Raw genomic sequence first — 14,280 nt, 5'->3', positions numbered from 1 at the left:
TTGTAGTTTTGATTTGCATTTCTCTAATAATTAGTGATGTTGAGTAGCTTTTCATGTGCCTCTTGGCCATCTGTATGTCTTCTTAGGAGAAATGTCTATTTAGGTCTTCGGCCCATTTTTTGATTGGATTGTTTGTTTTCCAATATTGAGCTGCATGAGCTGTTTATATATTTTGGAGATTAATCCTTTGTCTGTTGCTTCATTTGCAAATATTTTCTCCCATTCTGAGGGTTGTCTTTCATCTTGTTTGTAGTTTCCTTTGCTGTGCAAAAGCTTTTAAGTTTCATTAGGTCCCATTTGTTTATTTTCGTTTTTATTTCCATTACTCTAGGAGGTGGGTCAAAAAAGATCTTGCTGTGATTTATGGCAAAGAGTGTTCTTCCTATGTTTTCCTCTAAGAGTTTTATAGTGTCTGGTCTTACATTTAAGTCTTTAATCCGTTTTGAGTTTATTTTTGGGTATGGTGTTAGGGAATGTTCTAATTTCATTCTTTTACATGCAGCTGTCCAGTTTTCCCAGCACCACTTATTGAAGAGACTGTCTTTTCTCCATTGTATATCCTTGCCTCCTTTGTCATAGATTAGTTGACCATAGGTGTGTGGGTTTATCTCTGGGCTTTCTATCCTGTTCCATTGATCTATATTTCTGTTTTTGTGCCAGTACCATATTGTCTTGATTACTGTAACTTTGTAGTATAGTCTGCAGTCAGGGAGTCTGATTCCTCCAGCTCTGTTTTTTTCTCTTAAGATTGCTTTGGCTAATTAATTAATTTATTTGGCTGTGTCGGGTCTTAGTTGCAGCATGCAGGATCTTTGTTGCAGCATGCGGGACCTTCATTGCAGCATGAGGGCTTCTCCAGTTGTGGTGCATGGGTTCCAGAGCGTGCAGCCTCAGTAGTTGTGGTGTGTGGGCTCCGCAGTTGTGGCACGCAGGCTTACTTGCCCTGAGGCATGTGGGATCTTAGTTCCTCGACCAGGGATTGAACCTGTGTCCCCTGCATTGGAAGGCAGATTCTTAACCACTGGATCACCAGGGAAGTCCCTTAAGTATAGTTTTAATATTTGTTCTTTGCTTTGATTTTTCTTCTGAGGGACTTCTAATATCCATATATTAGATCTTCTTTGCCTTACTTCAGTATTTGTCAGTTTCCCTTGAATCCTTTTTACCTTTCTATTCATTTGTTTCTTGAGAGTTTTGTTGAAGTATAACATATATACCAAAAAATTCATCCATTTAAAGTGTACAGTTTGTGAATTTTAGAAAATTTATAGAGTCATGCCCTTCACCTCAGCCTAGTTTTACAACATCTCTAGATGTTGTAAAGGGATCCAGAAAGATCCCTTGTGCTGTTTGCAGGCAACCCTTGCTTCTACCCCAGAATCCCAGGAAACCACTGAGCTCTGTAGGTTTGTCTTTTCTGAAAATTTTCTGTAAGTGAGAAGATATAATTTGTAGTCTTTTGTGCCCAGCTTTTTATCTAGCAGAATGTGTTTGAGGCTCTTTCATGTTGTATGTGTGTCAGTATTTCATTCCTTTTCGTGGCTGAAGAGTAGTCCTTTGTATGGAGGGACCACATCGTGTTTATCCGTTCCTCAGCTGGTGGACATCTGGATTGCTGCTGCTCTTTGGCTGTTTTGAATAATGCCGCTTGCTGTAAACATTTGCATACACGTCTTTGTTTGGACCCACGTTTTCCTTTCTCTTGCGAAGGTCCCTAAGAGTAGAGTTTCTGTGTTGTGTGGTTGGCCCTGGTTTTCCAGATTTCCCAGACCATTTCCCACCCTTCCGGGCAGCGTCGGAGGTTCCTGTGCCTCCACTTCCTCGGCAACACTTGCTGTTGTCAGTTGTCTTCATTACAGCCGTTTATGGTTTCAGTTTGCATTTCCCTAAGGACTCAGGATCTTGACCATCTTTTCATGTGCTTATCAGCTGTTTATTTATGTTGTTTGATGAAATGTCTGTTTAAATCTTTTGCCCATTAAAATGAATTGTGTTTGTCTTCTTGTTGAATTTTAAGATTTCTTTATACATTCTGGATGCAAGTCCTTTATGAGATATATGATTTGCAAAGATTTTCTCCCAGTCTGTGTCTTTTAGTTATACTAATGGTGTCTTTTTTTTTAATTAATTTTTATTGGAGTATAGTTGATCTACAGTGTTGTCTAAGGGTGTCTTTTAAAGAGCAAAAGTATTAAATTTTGATGAAATCCAGTTTATACTTACAAACAGAAACTTATCTTCTTTTTCGAGAGTTTCATTCTCTGGAACATCATGTGTGTATTATCCCACTTACTCTTTATTATTTCTGATGTCCAGGGTCTACTTGCTGGAGTCAGTTTTACTAAGGCCTCTGCACGGCTGGGGTGCCTGTCGGGGTGGGCGGGTCTGTGCTGTGCATAGCGCCTGGATCCTGACTGCAGTAATGCCTAAAACTTCAGCACACTCAAGAAGCATGGCTTTTGGCTTGAGAGCAGGGTCTTATTCTGTGGTTTGTGGTTCATGGTTCTGGGCACTGTTGGCAGCATCTCCCCAGATGCCACCTGTGCCCTGGCTGGAGCTGTTGCTGGCACTCCAGTCAGAGGACCTAATGGCCCTTACTTTCAGCACTGCCCCTTGCAAGCCGCCTGCTTCTCTGAATGTGGTGAGATGTCACATGCACGACCCCCCCACCACCCAAAGTGTGAAGGCTCCGATAACATTCTCACTTGGCCATTGCAGGTGAAGGACTTAACGAGGTACTTGGATCCCAGTGGGCTCGGCGTGATTAGTTTCGAAGACTTCTACCGAGGGATCACAGCGATCAGAAATGGAGGTCAGTCACCCCACCGTGGGCTTCTGTCGCCTCACCCCTTCCTCAGCCCCCTCCCTCAGCCCCCCGCCCCCCGATTAGTGACCCTCACTCCTCAGGCTCCCTTTGCTGAGCCTTCTCCTCCTTAGAGCCCCTGAAACATCCCAGGTTTCAGAAGGCCCTCTCTCCCACCTCGTTCTTTGCTCCTCACGCACTGTCCTCCAGAATTCACTGACTCAGCTACTTATTTGTAATGTTAGAAGTCTACTGCCCCTTTCCCCAGAAATTTTTTTTTTTTTAATATTTATTTATTTGGTTGCACCGGGTCTTAGTTGCAGCAGGCCGGCTCCTTAGTTGCAGCTCCAGGGCTCCTTTAGTTGTGACTTGCCGGCTTCTTAGTTGCAGCACATGGGCTCCTTGGTTGCGGCTCGGGGGCTCCTTAGTTGTGGCATGCATGTGGGATCTAGTTCCCTGACCAGGGATCGAACCCAGGCCCCCTGCATTGGGAGCATAGAGTCTTATCTGCTGTGCCACCAGGGAAGTCCCCAGAACTGGTTTTTTTTTATGAAAACTTCCAAACATACAAAAACATTGCAAGACTTACACAATGAACACCCACACGTGTGTTTGCCATCCACAATCTGCAGGGAACATCTTCCTGCGTTTGTGTCATTATATATCATATATCCACCCATACATCTGTCCAACAATCCATCTTTTTTTTTTAAATGGGATGCACTTTAGACAGGTATACTGCCGTACACTCCCCCAAACACCTTGTCCTGTGTATCAGTCATTACTGATTCATTAGAGTTCAGTATTTGTTTGCAGTCTTATTTTGAGTCAAAGTTTACCTTTTGTGAATGCACAAATCTTGTGTGCCCTTCTGTGAATGTTGATGTTCTCCTGCTGGGATGCAGACCCCTGCCCAGAGCCTTACTGTCCCCGGATACAGCTCCCTGCTGGCCTTCCAGTGATCCCCTCCCTTCTGCCGGCATCTCCTTGGCTGGTTCTGTCAGCATGGATTAGCCTTGCCTCTCGTGGACGTCACATAAATAAACCATTGGCCACACTCCCGTGTTGTGCTCGCCTGCGTGTGATGCTTGCGACTCACCCGTGCTGCCGCGTGTCAGGGCACTCTTCCCGTGTGGAGCTGTGCTCGCCTGCATGCCTATGCAGTTTGTCCGCCCCCCAGGTGATGGACAGTAATATGTCTCCAGTTTGGGCCCGCAATGAATGAACCTTCTAGTGACGCTGAGGTCCAAGTCTTTGTGTGGACAGTGTTGTCATGGCTTTGGGGCCTGTGGCCAGGGATGGGATGGCTGGTCGCGTGCTGGCTGTGAGCTTAGTTTCTTACAGAACTGCCAGAGCGAACGTTTCACACTCTCACCGGTTGCCCATATGCTGTCCTTTTAAATAAAATCCCGAAGCTCTGAATAGAGTTTTCCTTCTCATTCCCCATCTGTGGCCACGTGCTGGGGTGAGGGTGGTGGGAGGTCCCAGTCGCAGGCTCGTTCCCTCCTCCTGCTCTTGGCAGAGGAAAAGGAGGACGTGCAGACCTGGGCAGGACCATCAGTTACCTGATGGGGCTGGGTCAAGGGATGCCTTTGGGTCTTATCAGCAGTTGTTGGTAGTGTCACCTGTCTTGTCTGTCCCCGCCCCAAAGTTATTGCCTAGCAGTGTCACGTGGGCAAGGTTTCCTAAACCCCAAGTCCCCACTGGCTCTTTCTCCCAGTCAGTCTGCATGCACGCCGTCTGAGGCCCCGCGCAGCCTGGGGACCCCATGTGTGCACGGTACATGCCGAGGCCGTGTAGCTGCCCTCAGTGTGGTGGGTGGGCCAGGCTGGAGGACCTCACGGGCCAGCTCCGGGCTGGCAGCCCTCTCTGGGGGCCAGCTGGCGTGACTGGCGTGAGGCTGGTCCAGGTGGAGGGCAGTCCCAAGGCCCGTGTGGTGAGCTGGGTAGTACCACCCAGAGGTCGTACAGGGGGTGGGGTGGGTGAGGTGAACCCTGGGCTCCAGGCTGAGAGTCTGCAGGCGGAGGCTTCGTGCCTGTGTCTGGATCTGTGGGTTGTAGTCCTTCAGTGATTTTTTGGAGGTTAGGTGTGCGGTTAAAACAGAAAGGTGTTTAAAACTTCATCCCTTGCACAAAATTTTTTGGTGGCTTCATGAAAATTTTTGCTTCTCCACCTCCAGTGTGTCTTGGTGCTTCCTGGTATGGTGTGCTCACCACCCCACAGCAGACACCCAAGCCAGGCCTTCGGGAAGGTCACCGGGGCCACCGCAGGCACGCCCAGGACGCGGGTGGGGGTGGGGGCTGGCTTGTCCACCCACAGCTTCCTCGGTTAACCTTTGGGAAACTCTAGGTGTAGGCTTTTTTCTCTTAGTTTTAACAAACCAGTGTGATTTTTTTCTTTGACTCATCAATTATTTTAAACAATTTCTAAATGTATTTTAAGATCTTGTCAATAATTTGAACCTAATCATGTGTGTGATAGTCAGAGAATGGGATCTCTGTGCTGTGCCTGGAGTTTGAGGTCTGCCGTGTGACTGGTTTTCACGCGTGTGCCACGTGTGCTTGAGAGCTTCCCGCTGGGTCCATGGGTGTCCGGACCCAGTGGGGCTGGAGCCGCCGCATTGGGCTGCCTGGTCTCAGTCCCGGGGGTCAGTAAGGAGGTCACATGTCCCAGAGGAGGTGGCTCCGTGGGTCTTTGTCTTCAGCAGCTTCATTTCACCTTCACCCCATGTGATGGGGTTGGCCACAGGTTGGCGGTGATGGGAGCCAGGGCCCCAGGACTGGTGGGTCATTGAGAAGGCTTCGCAGCTCTGCCCGAGGGCTTGGGGGTGGGAGGGTGGTGGGTGCATAGGGGTCAAGCCCAGGACACCAGCAAGCAGTCACTCATGCCAGGAAAAACAAGACGTGGAGTAAGAGGAAAATGTGCTTCTGGAATACTCTTGGCCAGAGGGGTCAGTGTTTATGTGGTCACAGTAATTAAACAAATTGAATATTCAGGTAAGCAGAGACTAAGCCATTTTGTGGGGAAGAAGGTGCTAAAGTCCCTGAGTGCTCTACTGGGATGTCAGCAGAACATTCTAGAGTTCAAGAACTTATGGGAATTGCTGGGACACTTGGCCTGACATGAGCCAGGCTAGTCATGCTGCTGTCCACCCTCAGCCCATGGCCTTGGGGGGAGTGGTGTGGACCACTCCCTGGGGTGACCACGGAGCAGCTGCTGACCACGGGGCACCTTCCAGCCAGGGCCGAGACTGGGCTTTCTCTGAAGGGTCAAGGGCCCTGGGCGTGGGCAGGAAGGAGCCCAGGACAGTGGCCAGCGAGAGACGGTGCCGGGGCTATCTGTGTGGTTCTGAGGCCCTCTCTGAGCCTCTCTGAGCCCACGTCCCCGATTCTGTTGCTGGGCAGTGGCTGCTCTGTTCTGATAGGCCCACAGGTGACGAGAAACAGAGCAAGCTCAGCTGTAGGAATTCCTGGGGGGTCGTGACCTAGGGGGTCCCAACCCTGGGCCTCAGGAGTCAGAATGTGCTCCCTGGAAAACTCATGACCAGGTGGGCGCGACCCAGTGTGCTGTCAGAGCTCTCCAGCCACCAGCCCGTCAGGCCCCGGCGTGGGAGCAGAGTGACCCCCATCTGTTGAGCCGGAGGGGTGCCAGCTGCTGTCCCCGAGGCTGTCCCCTGGTTGCACGTGTCTCGAAGTTTCGTGTGCATAGATTTATCAGCCTGGTGAGAGAAGATGGTTGTCTGAGAATGTCTTGTCTCCTGGGTCCTGCTTGTCCCTTGTGGTCAACCTTCCACCTGATGCTGAGATGGGGCTCGCCACACCCCTCCTCCCTCCTTGCCTTGGCCTGGGCCCTTCCCCCTGCAGCTGGGGGGCCCTCTGTCCTCACTTCCTCCTGAATTAGAGCCTCCAGGTCAGGACAACTTTTTTTTTTTTTTTTTTTTTTTTAATGTTTTTGGCTGCGTCGGTTCTTGTGGCACATGGAATCTTTCGTTGTGGTGCGCAGGCTACTCTCCAGTTGTGGCGCATGGGCTTAGTTGCCCCACGGCATGTGGGAATCTTAGTTTCCCAACCAGGGATTGAATCAGCATCCCCTGCATTGCAAGACTGATTGTTAACCACTGGACCACCAGGGAAGTCCCCAGGTCAGGACAACTTGGTGAAAGTTCCGCCTCTGGGGCCCACACACATCACTGAGTCTCATTATTTGTGCATTCTTTTTTGGTAACATTTCCACTGTAATTAAAAATAAAAGCTTCTTAGGCTGTCCCAGAGTTAGCCTGAATGCTCTAGGAAGTGGTGCTTTGATTCTTCAGTGGCACGAATATTCTGGAACAGCAGCGTCCCACGTGGTGGTGTGGGAGGGTGAGGCTCGGTCTCAGCATGATGCCACACTGCAGCTGGTGTCCCCCGCCCCAGTTTAGCCTATGCAGAGCAGACCCCACTCCTGAAGTATGTGCCGGAGGGAGCAGAGAGGGTGGTCGGCCTGTCGCGTCTGTCAGGGTTGGTCAGGGGCCCAGCCTGGCCAGCAGATAGGGTGGGGTCCTCGGGTGGGCAGGCTAAGGGGAGGCTGCTGTGATGAGAGCTTGAATCAGGCAGATGAAGGGGCTGCAGCTGTGGGAGCGGGCAGCTGAGACCTGTCAGGGCCGTCAGCTTTGCCGAGAGGACCATTCCAGGCTCGGGGACACAGCACCGGTGGAGCTGGCTTTCTAGTGGAGGACAGCCCGGACAACCCCGGGAGGTGATGGGACTCGGGGGATGGTGAAGCTGGGGGCACACAGGTCTCCCAGAGGGTGTCTGGGAAGGGGACCTGGGGCCACGCTGCACATTTGGGGCTGCAGGAAGGCTGGGGGGCTGGGCTGGGCAGCTTGGGTGCCTCAGGAGACTCGGCCTCTTCTGGAGTGGGCAGTGCTGGTTGGGACGCCCCTCCCCGCACAGTGGGTGAACTGCTGGGAGGGTCAGGGCTGTGGGCCCTGCTTTTCCTTTTTTTTGTTTTTTGTTTTTGGCCTCGCTGCTTGTGGGATCCCAGTTCCCCAACCAGGGATTGAACCCGGGCCCTGGCAGTCCTAACCTCTGGACTGCCAGGGAAATCCCCCTGCTTCTCCTTTATTTTTTTGGTAATTTGACGTCATCATTCAACTTTTGTTAGGAATGGAGAGTGAAAATAAAATTAGAATAAAAACAAGCCAGAGACGATTTTGAAATTGTTAACTCGTAGCATTTGGGAGAATGGGAGCGTGATCACCTGAACTGCTTTCAGCCAGAGCTCACCTCAACGTCTTCCTGCCGGCACCCCTGCCATGGCCATGGTCGGCCTGTTGCGTCTGTCAGGCTTCCGTTCTGCGTCCAGGAGTGGAGCACTGACTCCGTGTACTGACCCAGTTTTGCAGAGGAGCGCAGGAGTCTGCTGTCCTCGCCACAGGCCTTGTTTCAGGAATAGAATGAAATCAAGCCGGGTTGTTACAAATGGGCCATTGCTCTGGCTCATCCCCCACCCCCAGGCTCTGGAAGAACAAGATAAATAAACAGTAAAAACTGATACTTAATTGAGAAAACTGATAGAAGAACCATATTTAGTTCCCATCGAGATTGTAGAAATGCGAGCTGCGTTCACATGTGCCTCCACTGCATGGGGCAGGACCCACCCCTGGAATCTGAGCACATGTCCACCATGGCTAAGATGATTGGCTGCTTTCTGAAAGTTTTGAATTCTCTGTTTCAGTTTTTGGAAGTGCAAGCAAGACTTAACATTTGAAAGTGGAAAGGTAGGCAGAGTCAGCCTAGCGTTTTACAGCTTTCCGCTGGGGTAAGTGGTCCTCTCCCTCCCCTGCCCCAGACGCCAAAGTCTTCCATCCATAGTCACCCTCTCCCTATGGTTCTGCCATAGTTCACCTGCACCAAAGACCAGGCCTCCAATGAGGGGCTGCAGGGCTGTGGGCTGGCATGGTGGGCAGCGAGCACGGGGTCCAGGTCCAGCCTGTCACGCTCTGAGGCTCCTTCACTCCAGCCACCGTCTGAGCTACACTCCCCTAGGGAAAATGGTACAAAGCAACTGCAGCAAAAGTACCTGTGATTCTTAAGACGGAAGCAGCCAAAGGGCTTTTGCAGTCTTGAATTTGGAGCAGCATCTCACAGTTACTGAACGTGTAAACGTTTGAATCTGCTTGATTGTCGAGGGGAAGCATGATTATTCTGTTCAAATTGAGAGCTCTTCAAAAACAGTACATAGCCACGTGTCCTGCCACTGAGGGGTCCGGCAGCGTCCATCCCCCTCCCCAGGCTGTCCTGTGACTCCAAGCCTCAGAGCCCTGTGGGCGTGGTGTCCAGATGCCAGAGAAGAGCGTCCTCTGGCCAAGGAGGCCAGTGCTGACCCTTCAGAGTCCTTTTCCCAGGAGCATCAGGAGGCTTGCTGGTCCACTTGGCCCTCAAAGGCCTCTACTCCATACGAATAAGTGACTGATGTTTTGTTAGGTCACGTGAAACACACTCAACAAGGAACTGATGTGTGTGAGTAGTCTCTGCTGTGATCTGTGTTGTGGATTTTCCTCACCACGCAGTCCTCTGTGCTCTGTGGATACCACCTGGGACACCAACTGCCCAGGTGCCCGGGTCACCCTCCCTCCTGTCTGACTTGGCTGCAAATCGAGAGTTCCAACTTCCTCCGCAGGTTTGATAATTTGCTAGAATGGCTCATAGAACCCAGGGAAGCGCTTTACTGACTGTTACCAGTTCATTATAAAGGATATTATGAAGGTTACAAATGAACAGCCAGGTGAAGAGGTATATGGGGCAGGGTCTGGCATGGAGAGGTTTCTGTCCCCATGGAGTTTGGGATGTGTCACCCTCCTGGTATCTGAGTGTGTTCCCAAACCGGAAGCTCCCCGAACCCCTTCATTTGGGGTTTGTGTGGAGGCTCCATTACACGGGCAGGACTGTTTAATCCCTGGCTGTTGGAGATCAGCTGCATCTCCAGCCCTTCCCCATCCCGGGAGATCAGAGGTCAGGAGTGGGGCTGAAAGTTCCCTGGCAACCAGCCCCCATCCTCTGAGAGTCACTTCACTGGTGTGAACCCAGGTAAGGCTGAAAGGGGCTTGTTATGAATAAAAGATGCTCATTTCACCCCTTCACTCAGGAAATCCCCGGGGTTTTAGGAGCTCTGTGCCAGGAACCAATGGAGACAAAGACCAAATAAATATTTCTTATGATATCACAGTAATGAAGCAGCTTCAGGAAACATAGGCGTCTTGCATGCTCTTTGGGACGGGCTATGCCCTGACATTGCCTAGAGGCCATGGGAGCAGAGCTTTTTCTGCAGAAGGGCCACTGCTGTGGGCTCGTGTCTGAGAAGTGGGGTCTCTGGTGCTGACATCAGCGTTATCCAGCATGAAACGATAGCGTTTCCTTCAAACTTATTATTATTATAAAATAAAATGTGTTGTAGAAGGTAAAGTTAAGTAAAAAGGGAGAAAATAAAAGCTGCCATGGGTCCAGCACCTTGGACAGATGTTATCACACTGACACCTCCCCAGACAAGACAGATTCTTTAAAACGTGGAGTCTGGGACTTCCCTGGCGGTCCAGTGATTAGAACTCCACACTTTCACTGCCAAGAGCCTGAGTTCAGTCCCCAGTTGGGGAACTAAGATCCCGCAAGACGCGTGGCATGGCCAAAATAAATAGAACGTGGAGTCTGGCCCAAAGCCTTGTTTCCCCGGGGGCTGCACTGCTTGCCTCCTTTCCCCGGGGTTTCTCATGGCCAGTCCAGGTCCCGCTCATGTCCACCACGCACGCACCTTCCCCCTTGACCTCTCTGGGGATACTCTGGGCCACCTGCTGAGCCGGGTCTTCTTTCTCTAGCAGATCCCGACGGCCAGCTCTGCAGTGTCACGCCTGCCCCCGACGAGGAGCCGCCAGCCTGCCCCGAGGAGTTCGATGACTTCGTTACCTTTGAGGCAAGTGGTCTTCCCGGGAGAGCTGAGCGGGCATCTGACAGATACACCCTCTCTTCCTCATGTACCCTAAATCCTGCTTCACTCATTGGTCCCCACGGCTGTTTTTTTTTTTTTTTTTATAGATCTTACTGGAGTATAATTGCTTTACAATACTGTGTTAGTTTCTGTTGTACACCAAAGTGAATCAGCCATATGCATACATATGTCCCCATATCTCCTCCCTCATGAGCCTCCCTCCCACCCCTCCCTATCCCACCCCTCTAGGTCATCGCAAAGCACCGAGCTGATCTCCCTGTGCTATGCTGCTGCTTCCCACTAGCTATCTATTTTACATTTGGGAGTGTATATATGTCGATGCTACTCTCACTTCGCCCCAGCTTCCCCCTCCCACCCCATGTCCTCAAGTCCATTCTCTGTGTCTGCGTCTTTATTCCTGCCCTGCAACTAGGTTCATCAGTACCTTTTTTTTTTTTTTTTTTAGATTCCATATATATGCGTTAGCATATGGTATTTGTTTTTCTCTTTCTGACTTAACTTCACTCTGTATGACAGGATCTAGGTCCATCCACCTCACTACAAATAACTCAATTTCATTTCTTTTTATGGCTGAGTAATATTCCATTGTATATATGTGCCACATCTTCTTTATCCATTCATCTGTCGATGGACATTTAGGTTGGTTCCATGTCCTGGCTATTGTAAATAACGCTGCAGTGAACATTGTGGTACATGTCTCTTTTTGAATTATGGTTTTCTCAGGTATATGCCCAGTAGTGGGATTGCTGGGTCATATGGTAGCTCTATTTTTAGTTTTTTAAGGAACTTCCATACTGTTTTCCATAGTGGTTGTATCAATTTACATTCAACAGTGCAGGAGGGTTCCCTTTTCAGCACACCCTTTCCAGTATTTATTGTTTGTAGATTTTTTTGATGATGGCCATTCTGACCGGTGTGAGGTGATACCTCATTGTAGTTTTGATTTGCATTTCTCTAATAATTAATGATGTTGAGCATCTTTTCATGTGCCTCTTGGTCATCCCCACATTTCTGTGGGGAACAGCATGAAGGGCAGGCAGGCAGGGCTCATTCTGACACTGGTGAGGACACTGTGGTTGGCGGGCGTCTGCTCTCCGTGCTGTGCACCCGGGGCTGGTGGCCTGTTGTCAGCAGAGGGGCAGGCTCTCCTGTGACATTGCTATCCCCTTCTGCCAGACTGCCAAGCAAGGCCAGAGCACGGGCTCCTTTGTGAAATGAAGAGCTTCTGAGAGTCCCTGTGAATGGTAACACCCCACAGGATCCCACTGCCCTCTTCTGTGTCTCTGTAGCTTGTTCCCTGCTCTGAGAAACTGCCCAGGTATTAGTCACCCCTCAGATGACACAGGTTCACTTCCTGACTGTCTGTCACTTCTGCCAGCACAGGCCTCCAAGCCACCTGGGAGCATTCACCCCTCACAGCTTTGTCCTAGAGTCCCACCTGGGCCTGAGCCCCTGAGGGCAGGGACAACCCCACCTTGCGTCCCCCATTCAGCAACAGCTGGTGTGTTCATTCTTTGTGTGACCTGGTGGTGCCAGGCCCAGTCCTGGTACATGGAGGCTAAGTGCCCAGCTGGGACGTGTGCTGGCTGTGAGGCATGGTGTGGCCGGGCAGGGCTGAGGGTGTGCAGGACCCTGACGTGTCAGCTGTCAAGTCAGCTGCCAGACCCCGAGACTGTGGGATGGCGAGGCATGGAAGGCTATGTGTGGAATGACACACCTTGAACTTTCCAGAAGTGCAGCTAGGTCAGGGGAGAGCCTGCTTTTCTTGTTCAGAGTGTCTAGAGAACCCCGTCTCCTCACTTAGTGGTCGGCCAGCAGCAGATCTCTCCTGCCTGTTGACACACCAGCACACACTTTACCATCAATGTCGTCTGTTTTGTTCTTGTCTCGTATTTCCGTGAGGGCGTTATACTGATTCTTTGTATTTGATGTGTATGTGGGTGTCGTGGGTTGAATGGTACTCCCCAGAAGGTACATCGGAACCCGTGAATGTGACCTCATTTGGAGAAAGGGTCTTTGCAGATCTCATTAAGTTAAGGATCTCAAGATAGGATCATGCTGGGTAGAGTGGGCCCTGAATCCAATGACCAATGTCCTTTGAAGAGAAAGGGAGATGACGCACGGGGGAGAAGGCGGTATGAAGACGTGGGCAGAGCTGGAGGAACATGGCTGCCAGCCGAGACATCCCCTAGCCACCAGGAGCTGGACGAGGCAGGAAAGGTCCTCCTCTGGAGCCTCAGGAAGAATTCAGCCCTGCTGACACCTTGATTTCCAACTTTTGGCCTCCAGGTCTCTGAGAATATATTCCTGTTGTCTTAAGCCACCAGTTTATGGTAGTTAGAAATTGGCAGCCCTGGGACTTCCCTGGTGGTGCAATGGTTAAGAATCCACCTGCCAATGCAGGGGACACAGGTTCGATCCCTGGTCTGGGAAGATCCCACATGCCACGGAGCAACTAAGCCCACGAGCCACAACTACTGAGCCCACGTGCCACAGCTACTAAAGCCTGCGCACTCTAGGGCCTGCGTGCTGCAACTGCTGAAGGCTGAGTGCCCAGAAGCCGTGCTCCACAACAAGAGAAGCCACTGCAATTAGAAGCCAGTGCACCACAACAAATAGTAGCCCCCGCTCGCCGCAGCTAGAGAAAGCCCAAGCGCAGCAACGAAGACCCAATGCAGCCCAAAAAAACCCCACCGAAATTTAAATTAAATTAAATTTAAAAAAGAAAAAAGAAATTGGCAGCCCCAGGGAACTAATACAATGAGTTTTGTTACTCAGGATAGTAAAAGGCGTCAACACATTTGATCCAAAAGGGTGAGGCCCGGGCTTCCCTGGTGGCGCAGTGGTTGAGAGTCCGCCTGTCGATGCAGGGGACACGGGTTCGTGCCCCGGTCCGGGGAGATCCCACATGCCGTGGAGCGGCTGGGCCCGTGAGCCATGGCTGCTGAGCCTGCGTGTCCGGAGCCTGTGCTCCGCAACGGGAAAGGCCATAACAGTGAGAGGCCCGCGTACCGCAAAAAAAAAAACAAAAGAAAAAAAAACCAAAAGGGTGAGGCCCACTGACGCTGGGGCTGCCTCTTGAAGCCTGGGCGGAGCAGGCTTGGGGTGCTGTCCGATCGCTGGCTCCTGTCCTCTGCAGGGCGGACCCCCCTGGCATCCCACAAGTGTGGCCCTCCCACCTTTTTTTGTGTGTGTGGTACGTGGGCCTCTCACTGTTGTGGCCTCTCCCGTTGCGGAGCACAGGCTCCAGACGCGCAGGCTCAGCGGCCATGGCTCACGGGCCCAGCCGCTCCACGGCATGTGGGATCTTCCTAGACCGGGGCACGAACCTGTGTCCCCTGCATCAGCAGGCGGACTCTCAACCACTGTGCCACCAGGGAAGCCCGCCCTCCCACCTTTATGGTGCCTCAACTCTCAGGTGTGCCATCCCCCACCTCGCGCTTGTCACCTTGCAAGGACGTGGGTGGGAACCTGACGTTTCAGAGTATGCAGCA

General features: G+C 51.1%; 1 protein-coding gene across 10 annotated transcripts in view; it reads left to right on the top strand.

Annotated features, from left to right (window-relative positions):
* The window catches only part of RAB11FIP3 (RAB11 family interacting protein 3), a 79,636-nt gene that overhangs the window by 37,835 nt on the left and 27,521 nt on the right, over positions 1 to 14,280 (top strand). For 7 of the 10 annotated variants that reach the window (XM_027118016.1, XM_027118014.1, XM_027118010.1 and 4 more), the window contains exons 2-3: positions 2,719 to 2,812; positions 10,656 to 10,750. In XM_027118016.1, coding sequence (XP_026973817.1) covers positions 2,719 to 2,812; positions 10,656 to 10,750 — 189 coding nt within the window. The remainder of the gene's footprint in view (positions 1 to 2,718; positions 2,813 to 10,655; positions 10,751 to 14,280) is intronic. The other 3 variants (XM_027118017.1, XM_027118015.1, XM_027118008.1) reach the window with 1 other exon arrangement.

This window comes from Aethalodelphis obliquidens, unplaced genomic scaffold, assembly GCF_003676395.1.
Source record: "Aethalodelphis obliquidens isolate GAN/ISIS:26980383/991018 unplaced genomic scaffold, ASM367639v1 scaffold18, whole genome shotgun sequence".
In the NCBI taxonomy this organism is placed as follows: domain Eukaryota; kingdom Metazoa; phylum Chordata; class Mammalia; order Artiodactyla; family Delphinidae; genus Aethalodelphis; species Aethalodelphis obliquidens.
The sequence above is the reverse complement of the archived record's forward strand: the minus strand, read 5'-3'. Positions and strand labels throughout refer to the sequence as shown.